Source organism: Penaeus chinensis, chromosome 9, assembly GCF_019202785.1.
Source record: "Penaeus chinensis breed Huanghai No. 1 chromosome 9, ASM1920278v2, whole genome shotgun sequence".
Taxonomy (NCBI): domain Eukaryota; kingdom Metazoa; phylum Arthropoda; class Malacostraca; order Decapoda; family Penaeidae; genus Penaeus; species Penaeus chinensis.
The window spans coordinates 33,989,497-34,007,049 of NC_061827.1; the positions used below are offsets into that span (position 1 = coordinate 33,989,497).

The 17,553-nt window shown below is 34.9% G+C and overlaps 2 protein-coding genes across 2 annotated transcripts; one reads left to right on the forward strand and one right to left on the reverse strand.

Annotated features, from left to right (window-relative positions):
• Nucleotides 1-661: 661 nt before the first annotated feature.
• LOC125029062 lies at nt 662-5,484 on the reverse strand. Its single transcript, XM_047618804.1, has 2 exons — nt 5,073-5,484; nt 662-4,886 (listed from the first exon to the last, which is right to left on the reverse strand). Exon 2 carries the CDS (start codon nt 4,775-4,777, stop codon nt 3,080-3,082), a length of 1,698 nt encoding a protein of 565 aa, XP_047474760.1. The 5' UTR covers nt 4,778-4,886; nt 5,073-5,484; the 3' UTR covers nt 662-3,079.
• Nucleotides 5,485-8,004: 2,520 nt separating this feature from the next.
• On the forward strand, nt 8,005-17,276 carry LOC125028856 (glutaryl-CoA dehydrogenase, mitochondrial-like). Its single transcript, XM_047618409.1, has 10 exons — nt 8,005-8,260; nt 9,894-9,920; nt 10,275-10,409; nt 11,284-11,425; nt 12,402-12,493; nt 13,750-13,879; nt 14,474-14,690; nt 14,935-15,164; nt 16,098-16,258; nt 16,446-17,276. Exons 1-10 carry the CDS (start codon nt 8,143-8,145, stop codon nt 16,514-16,516), a joined length of 1,323 nt encoding a protein of 440 aa, XP_047474365.1. The 5' UTR covers nt 8,005-8,142; the 3' UTR covers nt 16,517-17,276.
• The last annotated feature ends 277 nt before the right edge of the window (nt 17,277-17,553 follow it).

The window sequence follows — 17,553 nt, forward strand, 5'->3', positions numbered from 1 at the left end:
ATCATTATCAAAAACAAGAAAGAGAAATCATGTATGCTAATCGACACATCCGTTAAAGTAGCAGAGAAACTCTCCAAGTATAAAGATCTGGAGGTTGAGATTACAAGAATATGGGTAATGAAGACGCAATATGTGCCAGTTGTCATCGGAGCACAAGGAGTAATCAAGAAAGGCATCGACGAGCAAATCAACAAAATTCCTGGAAATATCAACGTCACCGAATTGGAAAAGATCGCTCTGCTAGGATCCGCCTATATCGTTCGAAAAGTATTATCTATTAATTAGAAAATGAATGTCCATTAGAGCCCTAGAACCTGGATTGGATCCGGCGAAAATGAAGCAAAGAAAACTCAAAGATAATAATAATAATAATAATAATAATAATAATAATAACAATAATAATAATAATAATAATAATAATAATAATAACAATAATGACAACAATAATAATGATAATGATAAGGATATTGATAATAATAATTGTGGGAACGTAGATTAACAGGGTTGGAAAGTTTCGAAATCCAGATAAACATCCTTTTGTTTGTCCAAATGTTTATATGCTGATGACTGAAATTACATCATCAAAGAATAAACATAGAATTACATAAAAATATTATACATGTTCATGACTAATAAATATATAACACTTACCATAAACAATTTCAGTATTACAACAATATCAAATCAATGGTAATTATTTCAACTCACCGAAAATTATGATTTCCGAACCCTCCTACTGGTTCCTCGTTTCGTGAGTCTTATACTCATTAAATGGCTAGCGAACCTTATGTTCGCTGCCTGAACAATGAGAAGCCTTAAGCTTGTACAGTAAAAACGTAACATTCGACAAAATGAGTCTTATACTCATTTATAAACAGCGAGCCTTACGCTCTCTGTTCCGAACGTCTTCCTTCGTGGAGCCAGTCTCCGCGTCTGCCCTCCTACGTGTCACGTCCACGTCTCCCCTCCACGTATCGCGTCTACGTTCCCCTCGGCTGAATACGAGTTTAAAATATTTTCCTTGACATGATATTAATTGTGATAAAAATTACATTAAACGAATGTGTAATTATTTTAGTACCATTGTCTATCTTCGTTCGATGAATTACAGTTACAAATACTGAGACAAGTAAATAGTAAGTGTGTAATGATCTTGGTTGGTTTCCATAAAAAACTTTTAGAATATAATATAATAATTATTAACTTTATTTCATGTTAATACTTAATTTATTGCGCATTGTATGCTGTTGATGTAATCAAACACAAGTTGGTTTGCTTAAATAAAAATGCGCTCTGACCCCCTTCCGTGACCATGAACTGATATGGAAAATGGGATGTTATGATTTCGAGGGATAACTCGAGTAGTTTTCGTAAACTCTGGGGTTTTGTCTTTTCGTAACTAAACCGATATATAACATATATCTGGTCATTACACACTCCCCCACAATTTAGGAACTAAATTCAAAACGTAAAATTGCAATGACCTGATACTAATACATATAACCCTATATATATATATATCTTATACATAAACGTTAATACTACATTGAACAATTCATAGGAACTCATGTCTTTATGAATTCAACAAAGACAGACATCTTAACAAATTGCATTATTTAAGTACAAAGTAGATTGACTATACAACCGTATACAAAGGAACTATATGTGATAATATTACAAATACAACAATTTCTTTATTTCCTGAAGTTTACAACCATTTTCATATTGGGCTATTAAGGCAATTCGACTCTTTCGTTACAGTCAGCTTTCATCACGAGACACAATTTTGCAATTGGTCGTTGCAAAACCGTATCCTTTGTCTTTACTTCAACGGATCTTACATGCCCATTATTGTCCTTTATAGTTTTAGTAACTCTTCCTAGACAATAAGAGTTCCTTACATTTTGTTCAGCAATTAACACAATGTCTCCAATAGCCACATTTCTTTTAGTAGTACACCATTTTTGTCTCATTTGTAGTTGGGTTAGATATTCCCTTTGCCATCTTTTCCAAAATACGTCTACCAAGTGCTGCATTTGTTTTCAACGTATCTTTGAATAACAGTCTTCACTAAAGTCTCCTAGAGCCATTTCATTACCAGGGCGTAGCTGTATGATCATTCAATTAATTACCTAAGTACTTAGCTGAGCAACTTCGCTTTTCTTGGGTGGTACACTCCATGGTGAGGAATATCCCATACCTTTCCGTCGTGTTTGCTTATCTCTGATTCAGGTACGTATCCCTTCTCGTTTAATTTGGTCATAAAGGCTGTATATTCTTTAGCAAATTCTTGTTTTTTTTTTTTGTTTTTTTTTTTTGCTGAACTTGTTCTTAAGATGCTGTAGTCTTAATTTTGCATAATTCTGATTATTTGGAATCTTTAACTCTTTATCGTAGAATGGTAACTCTGTCTCGTAGTGGCCATCTACGAATTTCATTGAATTTTGAACCTTACTTAAAAACAACTTATCCTGAACTGAATTTTCCCTTTCATCATCTATTATTCTTTCTGGGAATTCCATGTTGGTTAGTTCTCTTACTAAATAGTCAAGCCATTTTTGTTCTTCATACCCATTAAATTAAGTTCTGTCATACTAGTTTTATAGGATGCTACAAGATCCACTCCCTGTCATTTCAGTAGACCCCATATTACCCAACCTATTCTTGTTTTGGCAGCAATTGGGCAATTTTCTTCTCCTGATATAATTTCTAATGGTCTATATGCTTCTAGGTTATTGTTTCCGACCAATAGATTTACTTCTCCATCGAATTGTGGAATCTCTACGTCCTTTAAATGTGACCATATCTTTAAGTCTTCCCTTGAAGGCATAAACCCTTTGCAAATATTTATGTTGTCCTGAGAATGAACATTTGATAAGTCTACCAAATCGTTCCTGTCAAGGCGCTAACTTGTAGATCCTTCAGTACCGTCAAGCTTACCTTTTTTTTTCCAGTAAGGGTCTCTAAGTTGTATGTGACCCTTTGTCCCTTACATTCCAGCTCATTCATTAGTTTCTCTGAACAAATATTTGTAGTTGAACCTGGATCTAGGAATGCTAGTGTCTGTATGGTTTTGTGACTATTCTTCCTTTAAACTTTTACTGGTATGATTGCTAATGTGGCCATTTTGTCGGTTCCATTTTGACAATGTATGGCAAGCTTCTGCGTTTACATTTACCACATCTTTGGGATTTTGAGCTTGTTGTTCACACCTCTTTTGTAATATCATGTTTTCAATTTTTAATTTCTCTAATTCAGCCTTTAGATTCTTAATTTCATCCTGTAGTGGTGTATTCTGCTTAGCCTTATCAAACATTCTCTCCACATGCATCATTGTGGGATGTTCTTTGTTGCACTTAAGGCAAATTTCCTTCTTGAAACACTGAGAGCTATTGTGACCAGTTCTTAAGCATGAGAAACACAATTTCTTTTCCCTTATTAGTTTAACTTTCCTTTTATATTCAAGTTCCTTAAACCTTTTACAGTTAAGTAGCCTATGATTTCCCTTACAGTGATGACATTTATTTTTGTAGTCTATATCACTACTTCTGTTAATTTCCCTTTCTTGGACTCGCGTAGCAAATACTTGCCTTATCTTAAGGTTATTAGTTTTACCTTCGCTTAGTTGATCTATACCATATATGGGATGCCTGGCTTTCTTGGCTTCCCTTGAAACGAACTCTGCCAAGTCTGAAAATACTATAGGCGTAGAAGCATCAACCTTCTTCCAGATAATTGTACGCCACCTTTCCTGCATGTTATATGGCAATTTCATAACGAGTTTTCTCATTTTGTCTGGGTTTTCTAAAGTTTTAACTGAATCCCTACTTAATATATCATACTTACATCTTGTGAGAAATAGGGAAAATTTGTCAAGAGCTTTCACATCCTTTCCCTTGATTACTGGCCAATCTAGAGCCTTCTTGATATAAGCCTGGGTTACAACGTCATTATTCCCATAACATTCCTCAAGTTCTTTTAATGCTGCCTCATAACCCCTTTCTGGATCCATGCTCGTAAATTCCTGTATTCTTTCTTTTGCTTCCCCTGAGGTAAATTGTTTTAAGTAGTTTAATCGTTCATCATAGGAAGTGCAGCAGTTTTGTACCTTTGTACGAAATTGTCTCATAAATCTATTGAAGTCAAGAGAATTACCATCAAATGGCCTAATATCCATATTGGGTTTTCGTAGTTCTTTGACGAATGATTCCATCTTTGCTATGAAATTTGAATAGGGCCCATCTGGAAGGTCTCCATATTTACAGGCATTTACACTCCGGCCTTGATATTTGTCTTCATCATATGTTCTGTTGTCACGTAAGCAGTATCGCCTGGAATCATAAGGATTACTAGACCCTTCCACCTTTGGAACTTTAGATTTATCTTGATCATAAGAACTCACACTACCTTTGGAACCTAATCCATTTTTAATTTTCTCTGCCATCTTAAGCCTAGCGTGAGCTACATCTGTTTCAATTTTAATTAAATGCCTCTCTTTCTCATACTCTAATATCTCCTTCTCCTCTTTCATTGCACGTTCCCTTTCTTTAAATGCGTTGTTTATTTCTAATGCTCTTGCCTTACCTTCGAGCTCTTTTAATTTCAATTGATGGTCATGTATTGCTTGGGTTACACTTTCTGCAACGCAACTTTTACTCATACTCGACCTCTGATCACTTCTCACATTAGTTCGGCTTTGACATTTTCCTGCTTGGGTTTGTAACCACTTTTCGAACTTTATCTTATTTTCGAGGACATACAATTCTATTTCTTCCATATCGTTCAAGCAATTTTGGTGTTCCTCATAGTCTTCATTTTCTACTGAGGATCCTGCTCGTTCTAACAAGCCACTCCTTTTGTTTGTCCAAATGTTTATATGCTGATTACTGAAATTACAAAGAAATAACATATAAGAAAACTTACGAATCAATTAATTACACTTACATCAAAGAAGAAACATAGAATTACATAAAAATATTATACATGTTCATAACTAATAAATATATAACACTTAGCATAAACAATTTTAGTATTACAACAATATCAAATCAATGGTAATTATTTCAACTCACCGAAAATTATGATTTCCGAACCCTCCTACTGGTTCCTCGTTTCGTGAGTCATATACTCATTAAATGGCTAGCGAACCTTATGTTCGCTGCCTGAACAATGAGAAGCCTTATGCTTCTACAATAAAACGTAACATTCGACAAAATGAGTCTTATACTCATTTATAAACAGCGAGCCTTACGCTCTCTGTTCCGAACGTCTTCCTTCATGGAGCCAGTCTCCGCGTCTGCCCTCCTACGTGTCACGTCCACGTCTCCCCTCCACGTATCGTGTCTACGTTCCCCTCAGCTGAATACGAATTTAAAATATTTTCCTTGACATGATATTAATTGTGACAAAAATTACATTAAACGAATGTGTAATTATTTTAGTACCATTGTCTATCTTCGTTCGATGAATTACTGTTACAAATACTGAGACAAGTAAATAGTAAGTGTGTAATGATCTTGGTTAGTTTCCATAAAAACCTTTTAGAATATAATATAATAATTATTAACTTTCTTTTATGATAACACTTAATTTATTGCGCATTGTATGTTGTTGATGTAATCAAACACAAGTTGGTTTGCTTAAATAAAAATGCGTTCTGACCCCCTTCCGTGACCATGAACTGATATGGAAAATGGGATGTTATGATTTCGAGGGATAACTCGAGTAGTTTTCGTAAACTCTGGGGTTTTGTCTTTTCGTAAATAAACCGATATATAACATATATCTGGTCATTACAATAATGATAATTATAATAATGATAATAATAATAATGATGATAATAATAATGATGATAATAATAATAATAATGGTAATTGTAATATTAATGATAATAATAATAATAATAATAATAATAATAATAATAATAATAATAACAAGGTAATGATAATAATAGTAACAAAATTTATAATGATAATGATAATAATAATGATAACAATAATGATAATAATGATAATGATAATACTGATAATAGCAATAATAATAACAATAATAATAGTGTCTATGATAATGGAATTCGAAACAGCAACTCAACTACCTATTGTTATGTCCTGATAAACCTTTTCTAGTTTTACAGTTACATCATCAACTAATAATGGTACACCCCAATGCAATCAAAGGAAAAGTAATCTATTTAGTAAGCAGAGCAATTACAAATAGACAAAAAGGAAATAAGATTGAGATATAATTTTCAAAAATTGCTTCAAAACATTAAGACGGTTCGTACTCGACAACTGTTAGGAAAAAGCTTCAAGCATAATTGGAGAGCGAATGATGAATAGACAAAGGGGTAAGGGAGAAACTCGTGCATGTATAAATTCGCACACATAAATACACACACACACACACACACACACACACATACACACACACACACACACACACACACACACACCATACACACACACACACACACATACACACAAAAATGACGAAAGGACACAGCAAAAAAGTTGAAAGTAAAATGAGGCGAGAAAGATGTCAGTTCAGTTTCCTAGACAGAACTATTAAAACATGGAACACACTTCCAAATAACGTTATGTATTACAAAAATGTGCATCAGTTTAAAAAGTTGTATGATGATTTAAACATAACTCTTCTCCCGTATTGAAACAACTACGTAAGAACAAACACACACACACACACACAAACACACACACACAAACACACACACACACGAACATACACACACACACACACACACACACACACATACACATATATATGTGTGTATGTGTGTATGTATAAATATATATATAAATATATATAAACATTTATATATATATGAGCCGATGGTAAAAATGCCAGCGCTCTGACTGAGATCGAGCCCGATCTCACGGCGAGAAAACGACATATCGCCTTGAGAGGTCAAACGTAGCTATCGTAGGGGAAGTCACCGCCGTGACACAAGTGTTAACGAGCCGAACCGCGGTTGATTATGAAGGGCGTGCAATCAGGCAAGGGTGGTACTGTATACATATATGTGTATACATATATGTACACACATACACACACGCACACACACACACACAGATATATATATATATATATATATATATATATATAGAGAGAGAGAGAGAGAGAGAGAGAGAGAGAGAGAGAGAGAGAGAGAGAGAGAGAGACAGACAGACAGACAGACAGACAGACAGACAGACAGACAGACAGACAGACAGACAGACGGGGATGTATACAAACTGGATATTTTTTCCGCGTATGTGTACATACAGAGTGCAAGGAGAGGAAGCGTTTCATAAACCCAATTGCATAAATTGAGACGCAACGCCACGAGACCGCCGAGCCTTACGTAGCTCTTGGCAACAACCTCGATGACGTCACGAACACACCTCTCTAAATAGCCACTCAGGGACAAGTATTCCTTTGCTTTGAAATTTGATGTTTACAAGGACTTCTCGTTCTTGTCATAGTGACCGGGCGTGTTAATTATGATTAAAACTGTGTAAATACACTGTTGATTACTTGTTTGTCTTTGGTTATTAATGAATATTAGACATTTTCTGTAGTTACCCAAGTCACTTTATGTCCTTCTTGTCGTGAATCGAGGAAAGGGTTGTATACTTTCATGTAATTTATAGAAGAAATTTATCTTATCCTTTTGATTCACTTAAAACAGATTATAGTGCGATTTAATAAAAGCTATTTGTCTATGTGCTTGTTTCTTATATCAAACCTAGGATGAATGATATGCGTGCTGTAGGTAAGCTTGATGATATTTGTGAAAGATGTACAAAGTGTAAGGGAGATAGGTGGTAAACTCTAGAGTCTACAACAAATTATAAGGGTTTTGAATATCAAAACAATATTGTTTTGAATTTTTTATAGATATGCAATACTACACTTTGTATATTAAACCATAAATTATACTTAAATTATCCTTATATTTATTTGTTTAGGACTTTAATTCACATGAAGGTTCCCCAAACACGCACGGCTCTCAATCAGCTGGGGTCGTTGTGTAAGGAGGCTGGCACTGATCTCGACCAAATTAAACTACGCCGTTGGGACCAGGCGAGGCGACAGTCCAGTTGGGAAGTACAACGTGTTTGAGTGGGTTGTGGAGGAACAAAAATGGTAAACATGGCTGCAACAAGGACGCTCCTACGCTCCCTGTACTTGCGATCGTCCCCTCTGCTCCTGTCTAGGGCCCAGAGCTCTGTCGCTGCGCCCCAGCCCCAGGCGACGACCAGTATCCTTTGCTATCTCGGGTGTCTTCGGATACCCTGTGGGGTTTGCTACGTGACGGGTTTTTGGCGTGATTGGTTTTGGGGGGGTTGATTGGATTGTTGTGTGGGGGTGGGGGCGGCTAAAGGGTTGACAGAAGGATTGGCACATTGAATAGGTATTTTTGGGGTAAATCTTTAAAGTATGGATGTACTCATCGCTGATTAAGCTACTGCCCAAGGGGAGGGTTGATGGTGGGGCTCTTACCCCCCAATGTCCCGCGGGAAATATTGTCTTCTCTTCCGTATGCATGGCAAGCTAGAACTGAAGCTTCGGAGTACCACGAAAATGCTTTTCACAATCTGTTACCTTTTTTGGGGCATTACTGTTCGTGTTTGTAGTTCTTGTAGTGATGACTGGAACCTTTTGTCCCCTACAAGAATATCATTGGCAATATGCCCTAGTTTAGTGCATCCATGTTATGAAAATTAACCCATTTATAGATTATTTTGTTAATTCTAACTCATTGGGATCATTTTTAAAGAAAACTCTAATTCATTGATAATAACTAAACAAGTATTGATGGTTTGTATATGATGTGTGCTTCTTGACATGGCAGTTCTAGTGTGGGTCAGTAAAATCTAGCAGCAGTATTGGGGGGGTGCAATAAGAGTGGCATGACATCAGGCAGATGCCACAGTCACCATACCTACAAGCATAGAAGTAAAAACCTCCACCACACAAACTTTGGTTAGACGGAGCTTTTAGCCTCCCTCATAATTCATTGTCACTGAGGAACCAAGCCAGGTTCTTCCTTGCCAGAATATATAGGTGGAGGTTTGCTTGCCCTTTGAGCACTGGCAATACAGAGCCTATTGCAATTTCATGGAAGCTGTGCCAGTGCCATGACAGCCTTGGCACAGCCACCAGCTCTCTTAAGATTGACTGTGTAGAATGCCTAATAAATAACATAAATTATTATATCTGGACAGCGGACATCATAAGCACTCTTTCAGTATCACATTTGTTAGTTTTGGTGACACACAACTTTTGTGTAGGATTACCCTCTTCAGTTCAAGGCTTGTATGATGGTCAAGTATATAATTTTACAGTACTTATTTGCATTGTATGCTCTCTTGAAGATATTACTTACTTCATGATTTTGCGTGGAAAGGTGGGTGTGGAAAATTAATCCATTCCAGTTGCAAAGGAAGAATACAATAATGAAGAGTTTCAGTAAAGGTCTGAGTAGACATTGTTCTGTAAATAGAATAGTATATAAGGCAAAATAAATATTTTAATCAGGTATAGCCAATGTTTTCTACTTTTTTTTTTCTTTAGAAATGTTTATATTTATATGCAGGGAATTCATTTGTAAAGATGGTTATCTAAAGTTCATGGACTAAAAATAAATCTATTTTAGCCCACCTTAACTGATTAGAAGGTCTGTTGCTGATTTTACATTTGATAATGTTAAGTGTGTTATCTCACTGACTGCCTATTAGATATGACTACATTGCTTTATATTGACTTTCATAAAATGCCTCTGAAATACATTTTATGAAAGTGGTTTGCATATTTTTTGTACATAAGAAATTTTGTTTAGATTTTTTTCCCCTAAAATGTATCAAAGAAAACTCCTTGACACAAACTCTCAGCTTCAGAGAAATCTTCAGCACCAAAAGGTAATTTTTTTTTTTCTTTCTTTCTTTATTTTTTTTATTTTTTTTTATTTTTTTCTTTCTTTATATAAAGATGTGTTATATGATCTTGGATGCAATAAGTGCAAAAATGAAAATGAGTATATATGAATGTATGTAGCTATATATATTTCTCTCTCTCTCTCTCTCTCTCTCTCTCTCTCTCTCTCTCTCTCTCTCTCTCTCTCTCTCTCTCTCTCTCTCTCTCTCTCTCTCTCTCTCTCTCTCTCTCTCTCTTCCTCCCCTCTATCTCTCTTTCTAGAGAAGAGGGACTTTTCTCAAATTACTATTACTTCTCATCTATTTTCAGTGGTTTTGTAATCTATTTAACAATTTCAGCCAAATTTGACTGGCGGGATGCCTTAAACCTGGAGAGCCAGCTGACAGAGGATGAGATTATGATCAGAGATGCCTTCTATGCATATTGCCAGGAAAAACTTATGCCGAGAATCATCCTAGCCAACAGAAATGAAAGTAAGTTTTCTATTTTCTCTCATTTTCAGGCTTCTGCTTGTTCTCTTTCTGATGTGTATATTTTTTGTATCTCTCTCTCTCTCTCTCTCCTTCTTAACCTGTCTTATACTCTTCACTCTATTTTTCTCCTGCTCGCCATCTCTGCTAGTTTTTCTTTATCAATACCCATCCCTCTCTTCTGTTTTCCTTCTTTCACTCTGTCTCTCTTCCTCTTTCTTTTTCTTTCACTCTCAATCTCACCCACTTTTTCTTCTTCTTCTTCTCCTTCTTTTTTTTTTTACTTCATTTCTCTCCCTGAGTTCTACTTCTTTCATTCTCAGTTTCTCTCTCACTTTCACTTTTCTCCTCTTTCTCTTTCTTGCTCAGAAATCTCTTCTTCCTATTTTGGTTTCTAGTACATTCTCAGTCTCTCCCCGCTTGTCACTTATTCTTTTTGTGTTTCTTCTCCTATCCTTCTTACTTATTTCTCTGTTGTGTCTGTCTTTTTCTGACCATCTTCCTTTTTCTCATTCTCTTCCTCTCAGTGCTTTCTTTTATTCCACTCCATTCTCTCTTTGAAGTTTGTGTGTAATGAAATATAAAGTTTAAGATTTGTAGTTGATGTTGTAGTTATTTGAAGATGTAATTTTACGTGTTGCTGTTTCAGATAAGAATATAGAAAATATGTATTGTAGAAGGTGATGGTTCTTAGCTTATCACTCAGTCATTTATCTGTCATAGTTGGCTGCCTTTTGAGTTGAATCCAACCATGATGTTACTCCATCAGTTGAATTATTCAAATCCTGCTTTTTGTGTCTTTTATCTTTTTCCTTCTTTCATTCTTTCTTTAGAGACATTATTAATCCTGTTTGGTCAATTGTTAACTCTTGTACAGCCTTCGACAGAGAAATCATGAGCGAAATGGGAGACATGGGCGTACTTGGACCTACAATCCAGGGCTATGGGTGTCCTGGTGTGTCATCCGTCGCTTATGGTCTCATTGCGCGGGAGGTGGAAAGAGTCGACTCTGCTTATAGGTGAGATTATTATTGTCATTGATATTGTTTTTTTTTTTGTTGTTGTTATTGTTATTATTTTATTTTATTTTATTTATTTATTTATTTATTTTTCATATTGTTATCAGTAGTAGCAATAGTAGTAATAGTTATAGTAGTAATTATTGCTGTTGTTATTTTTGTTATTGTTTTTTATATTGTAGTTGTTAATGAGTAAATCACTCCTTCATTTCTTCTGTGTTGTTTTCTCAGTTTGTTTCTGTCCTTATTTCTGCTTCAGTTTCCTTTTTGATTTGCTGTTTTTGTTATTTCCTCTTCTGGGTTGGATTTCTTTGCTAGCTTTTTTTTTTTCCTAATTGGTTTTGTTCTGATTAATGAGTTGAAGTAGTGGGAAGTTTACAGAATTTAAAAGATGCTTTCGATATATATTTTTCTGATAACATTTTAAAGTGTTATGGGGTCATGTGCCTTGGATGTTATGATTAATGAATTAGTATTATAATTAATGCATCTTACTCCACATTCTTCTTCTTCTTCTTCTTCTTCTTTTTCTTCTCTTTTTTTTTTTTTTTTTCTTTTACATTATCTGCCCCGTAATAATTCATTATTTCCATTTTGAAAAGAGAGATCATGATGCAAGTGGTTGCCAGGGCCTTTAAAGGAAGTATGTAATTGAATTTTAAAGTGTGTTTAATATGGGGTCAATGGGACAACTTTGCACATGTTTAACATGGTTATGAAAAAATAAAACACTACAGCTTTTTTCTCCTTTATTGGAAATGCACATAGTTCCCTAAGTTATAATTATCAAATCAAAAGACACATTCACTGTAAGACTAGTTCATATCTAAGACCAGAAGAGATAGATAGCATAAACTGTTACATTTGCCCAACATCACAGTCAGTACACGCCACAAACTGCTCCAATTCCCGTAGCGAAAGACTTTCATTTCAGTATTTATTTGTTCAGAATGAGTTATCAGAAGTATCATTGCAGGTCAGCAATGTCTGTGCAGTCATCCCTTGTCATGTATCCCATCTGGGACTTTGGCACAGAGGAGCAGAGACTAAAATACCTCCCCAGGCTCGGTAAGGATTTTGTTCTCTTTTGGTAGGTAGATTTTAGGTGTCCCTGTAGGGTATAGATTGTATGGCTTGTTGATGTGCATTTTTTTTTTTTTTTTTTTAATATTTTCTTGTATTTTGTTTGTATGTCAAGATGGCACCAAGAGAGCCAAGGCACTATGAGAAATCACCTGATAACCTTTTTCTTTTATTTTTGAAGAGTTTTTTATTTGTTTTATTTCATATTTTGGTTGATAATAATACAGTATCCCCAGTGTCAATGATGATAATACTAATAGCAAAAGTTATGGTATTAGGTAAAAACATCATAAAACAAATTCAAAATTCCTGGAATGGGAATGTCAGATGAGGTCATATAGGCTTATTAAGTGACTCTTTTTTTGACTCTGTGATTGGGGAGCTTTATTAGTTCAAATGAAATTCACAAACGACTATGGTAGACAATGCAATTTTTTGGTGGTAGTGGTTTAATATTTTTATATAAGGATATTGGACGTTTGCTGCTTAAATGTATACATTCTTATTTCTTCTTTATTTATTAATTTTGTTTGTTTACTTATTTACTTATTTAGGTTTATGTGTTGTGTGTATTTGTAAAGCTCTTCCCCTTTTTGCATGTAGTTAACTTGAGTGTTTTTGTTGATGGATCAGAGTTGGCAAAATTGATTTTTTGAGGATTTTACAATAATGTTCTTTTTATATTTATAAATATATATATATATATATATATATATATATATATATATATATATATTTATATATTCTAGGAATTTTAGTGTGGTTGCCTCTTCCTGTTTCTCGCTCTTTTGTTTTGTGTTGTATTCACTCACTTTCACTTATGAGTATTCTTTATCTGCCCTGTAATAATTCATTATTTCAATTTTAAAAAGAGAGATCATGATGCAAGTGGTTGCCAGGGCCTTTAAAGGAAGTATGTAATTCAATTTTAAAGTGTGTTTAATATGGAGTCAGTGGGACAACTTTGCACGTGTTTCTTGGCTTTCCAGGTTATGTACTTTTGTTTATCTCTTATGACTGGGTGACTGATTCCATGTAAATTTATCATGAATAACATCAATACTTCAGATATTAGTTTTTTTCTCATGCTGGAGATTAGAGCTTGGAATACACTTTACATAACTTCCTTATGTACAGTAAGATTCTTTTGTTTACAAAGTGCATCAGTTTATTTGAAAGAAATTTAGAGACTATGAAATGTAAGTAGCCGCAGGTCCCATGACGCTCAATTTACTTCACAGCCAGAGGAGAAATCGTTGGTTGCTTTGGACTGACTGAGCCCAACCATGGCAGTGATCCAGCTGGTATGGAGACGCGAGCAAAATACGTTCCCTCGGACAAAGTCTACATTTTGAATGGATCGAAAACATGGTCAGTGTAAACTTGTGCCTATGTGTGTGTTCCTTTTTAATTTCATGAAAAAAAGGAAAAGATTTTCTGTTTGTTTTTGGTTAACAGTTTTAAATATTTGATTTACCTTTGCACATATATATTTGTATTCCAATTTGTGGGAAAAAATTGACTTATTAGAGAAAGTGAGACCATAAATATATAGTGAAGAGGCAAGGCATTTTTCTGTTTTGAACACCTGGTAGAAGGCATTGCACAAAAAAAGATAAATTTTGTGCATCTGATCTCTTTCCAATGTTCATTTTTTCTTTTACATTGCATTAGATATATATTTTACCTAAGAATAAACTAGATAGAATATTTTAAATAACTGGTATGACTCATTGCTTAAGTAAAGAAAAGAATAGCATTTTCTTGATAATTTTTTATGTTTCTTATCTTGTTCTGATTTTTTATTTACACTTTTATGCTGTATTAGATACATGTTTTACTTAAGAACAGTTGTTAGACATCTTTCAAGTTCATCTACAGTACGATATATCCAATTCTAAAATGAAAATACATGTGAAAGATATTTACTAATCCCCCGCCCCTTTTCCTCAAAAACAACCGCAGGATTACCAACTCCCCCATCGCTGACATTGCTGTGGTTTGGGCCAAGTGCGAAGACGGCCACATTCGCGGGTTCATCTTGGAGAAGGGAATGGCCGGCCTCTCCTGCCCCAAGATTCAAGGGAAGTTCTCACTCCGTGCCTCCCACACGGGTATGATTCTGATGGATGACGTGGTGGTGCCCGAAGAGAACATTTTGCCTGGAGTCAAAGGATTGAAGGTTAGGAAGGAAATCTTGGATTTTATTTTATTTGTTTATTTAGTTTGTATTACTATTGTTATTTTTTTCTCTTGATCTTTTTTCTTTCCTTCTATTTTCCTTCATTACAAAAAAAAGGGGGGAAAATTAGCTATGTTTCTCCTTTGTTTTCTGTTGATCTTGTTATTCTGAGAATGATTACTGAAGACAAACTGAATAAACAAAAATTAAGTACATACCAGTAAACAAATAACACTCCTTTCAGGGTCCATTCAGTTGCCTAAACAATGCACGCTATGGCATTGCCTGGGGTGCCCTGGGAGCTGCAGAGTTCTGTTTGGATGCTGCACGACAGTACACCCTAGACCGAAAGCAGTTCGGACGGCCACTTGCAAACAACCAGTTGATTCAGAAGAAGATGGCTGATGCACTGACAGAAATTTCTCTGGGCTTGCAAGGGTGTCTGCATGTTGGCCGTCTCAAGGATGAAGGAAAGTGAGTGAGGAAGCCTTTTCTTTTATTCTTCTCTTCCTTTTTGTTCCCTTCTTTTGCTTTACCAGCATCTTCCTAGTCAATATCCCCCCCCCCCCTCCCTTGTCCCTTTTTTGTCTAATCATGTTCTGTTCCATAGATGGTTTAGTTGGGACATATGATAAGGTTTCATTTTATAGATTCTCTCTTTAACAGTTGTTGGGGTAGCATTTAAAGTACATCTTGAAGGGATTTTATGCCATTTTTTGACTAATGAATATAAGTCTTAAATAATTTATATCATTTGAATTTAAAGACTTGTATTATATTAATCTGTGGATTTAACATATTCAGTAATTCAAGCATAATAGGCACCGAATAGCTTTGTAGCTCTGTTTCATAGACAACAATTTTGAAATATTTAAGATTTCCGTTAACTTTAAGTAATTGCCTCTAGTGGTGACTGGTTATATGCACCTTGTGTTTACCCTTCTCACCTATTTTTCAAAATATTTAATTTATTTTATAATGATATTAGTATTTTTTAGTAATAATCATAGTGTTATGAACATGAACAATGCTGGGGGGGGGGGGATCCAGAAAACCCAATGAAGGGAAGAATATGAGGGCAATTGATTCCTTGCTGGCTGAGCAGTTGTGGAGCCCTCTGTGTGTGAATACATTTCACAAAACATACTGCAGTGAACATCACATTTTCCTGGTGGCATTGGGATAAGAGTTCTCACATCTTTGTATGTATTCAAATCAAGCCTTTTTCACACATTACAGTGTTCATTATGTTTGTCATCTTATTGCTATTTTATTATTTTTTCCTTGATTTTTCCTATATCTGTTTACATGATTCATGTGCTTTGTTTTGTACTTACAAGAATCTGTGCATTGTATGTATTTTTTTCCGGCGTGAACCCAGTTTATTATAACTTGCTTGTCTTTCAGGGCTACCCCAGAGATGATCAGTTTGTTGAAGAGGAACTCGTGTGGAAAGGCCCTGGACATTGCCCGTCAGACCAGAGACATGCTAGGCGGCAACGGCATCTCCGACGAATACCATATCATCCGCCACGTTATGAACCTGGAAGCTGTGAACACATATGAAGGTGAAATACAATTGTTGGGAGAGTGTAGAAAGTTCTCTGTGGAAATGTAGAATGTGAAACCTTTTGGCTTTATACTATGTAATCTTTAGTTTTGATGTTTGGTATAAAGAGTTTCTTGTTCAGAAAAGTATTCTTGTTTCACGAATGTCTCTTGATTTAATTTCCTCTTTTCCCTGTGGCTTTACAGGAACACACGACATCCACGCACTCATCCTCGGCCGTGCCATTACTGGACTGCAAGCCTTCAGTGGACAGTAGAATTGCAGGGTTTTTACAATAATCATGGTGCCTATCTGGGGTAGAGTTTATATTTTTTCATTGAAAGTGCACAAGCTATATAGATTGTGAAATTAATGTTCCCTACTTTTCTTTTATTGTCTTCTAAGGGAGTGTAGAACATATAAGATAGATATTATTTGAATTTAGTTTATATAAGATTTATTCAATGAGCAGCATTAGAGCTCTGAAATCGAAGTTGGCAGTTTTGGCATTTTACAGAAATAACTTGATTAGTCTTTCTAACGCTGTCATGCTATAACTTAGATGAGAATAGTATGATAAGGTCTTTGTATAGAAAATAAAACTTTTTAGCATTATTGATTGTTGAATTTGTTACTTTTCAATTAATTGAATAGACGTAAATAATGAATCTCACAAAGATAAATATACTGTATGGGCCTAGACCTGTAATTGAATACTATGCAGTTAATTATTATTATTATTATCATTATTATTATTATTGATTTTTTTTTACTTTGTCATCTAAGTATTGACAAATATGCTATGTGAGAGGAAGTTTATCTTCAGATTATTTTTGTATAAAGTAATGTCTCTGTTGCAGATTTCCAAAAATATATATATTGATAGGACCTTGTTATTGATTATCCATCTTTGTATTATATTTGTGAAGGATATTGCATGTTAGAATGAGTGCTTCCATAAATATCGCACTCAGTAAGTGTGTCAACCTTCATTTATCACTTAAGAAATATAGATTTGAATATATGAGTTTCATATACTTTGTCTTTTTCTCTACCCTGTAAGAGAGAAAAGAAAATGAAGATGAAGCATTATGATTTTGAGAGGCTTAACTCAAACTTATCCATCATGACAGTTACTTCAGGCACTAAGTAACTGATGAAAAAAGAAAAAATTGTATGGGCAAATTAATTATACCTTCTTTTTAACCCAATGCCGACAGGCATGACGTGTACACTGTACATGTATGCCATGCCCACTGTGAGTTTACTTGTTTAATTGTTTTTGCACATAGATGGCTGCACTTGTACTAAGTC

Excerpts from the sequence above, each read along its gene's own strand:
- LOC125029062 (XM_047618804.1), bottom strand. The coding sequence starts at position 4,777 with ATGGAAGAAATAGAATTGTATGTCCTCGAAAATAAGATAAAGTTCGAA.
- LOC125028856 (XM_047618409.1), top strand. The coding sequence starts at position 8,143 with ATGGTAAACATGGCTGCAACAAGGACGCTCCTACGCTCCCTGTACTTG. Across the intron at positions 9,921-10,274 it reads GAAATCTTCAGCACCAAAAG|CCAAATTTGACTGGCGGGAT; the intron begins GTAATTTTTTTT and ends TAACAATTTCAG. Across the intron at positions 16,259-16,445 it reads AGCTGTGAACACATATGAAG|GAACACACGACATCCACGCA; the intron begins GTGAAATACAAT and ends GTGGCTTTACAG.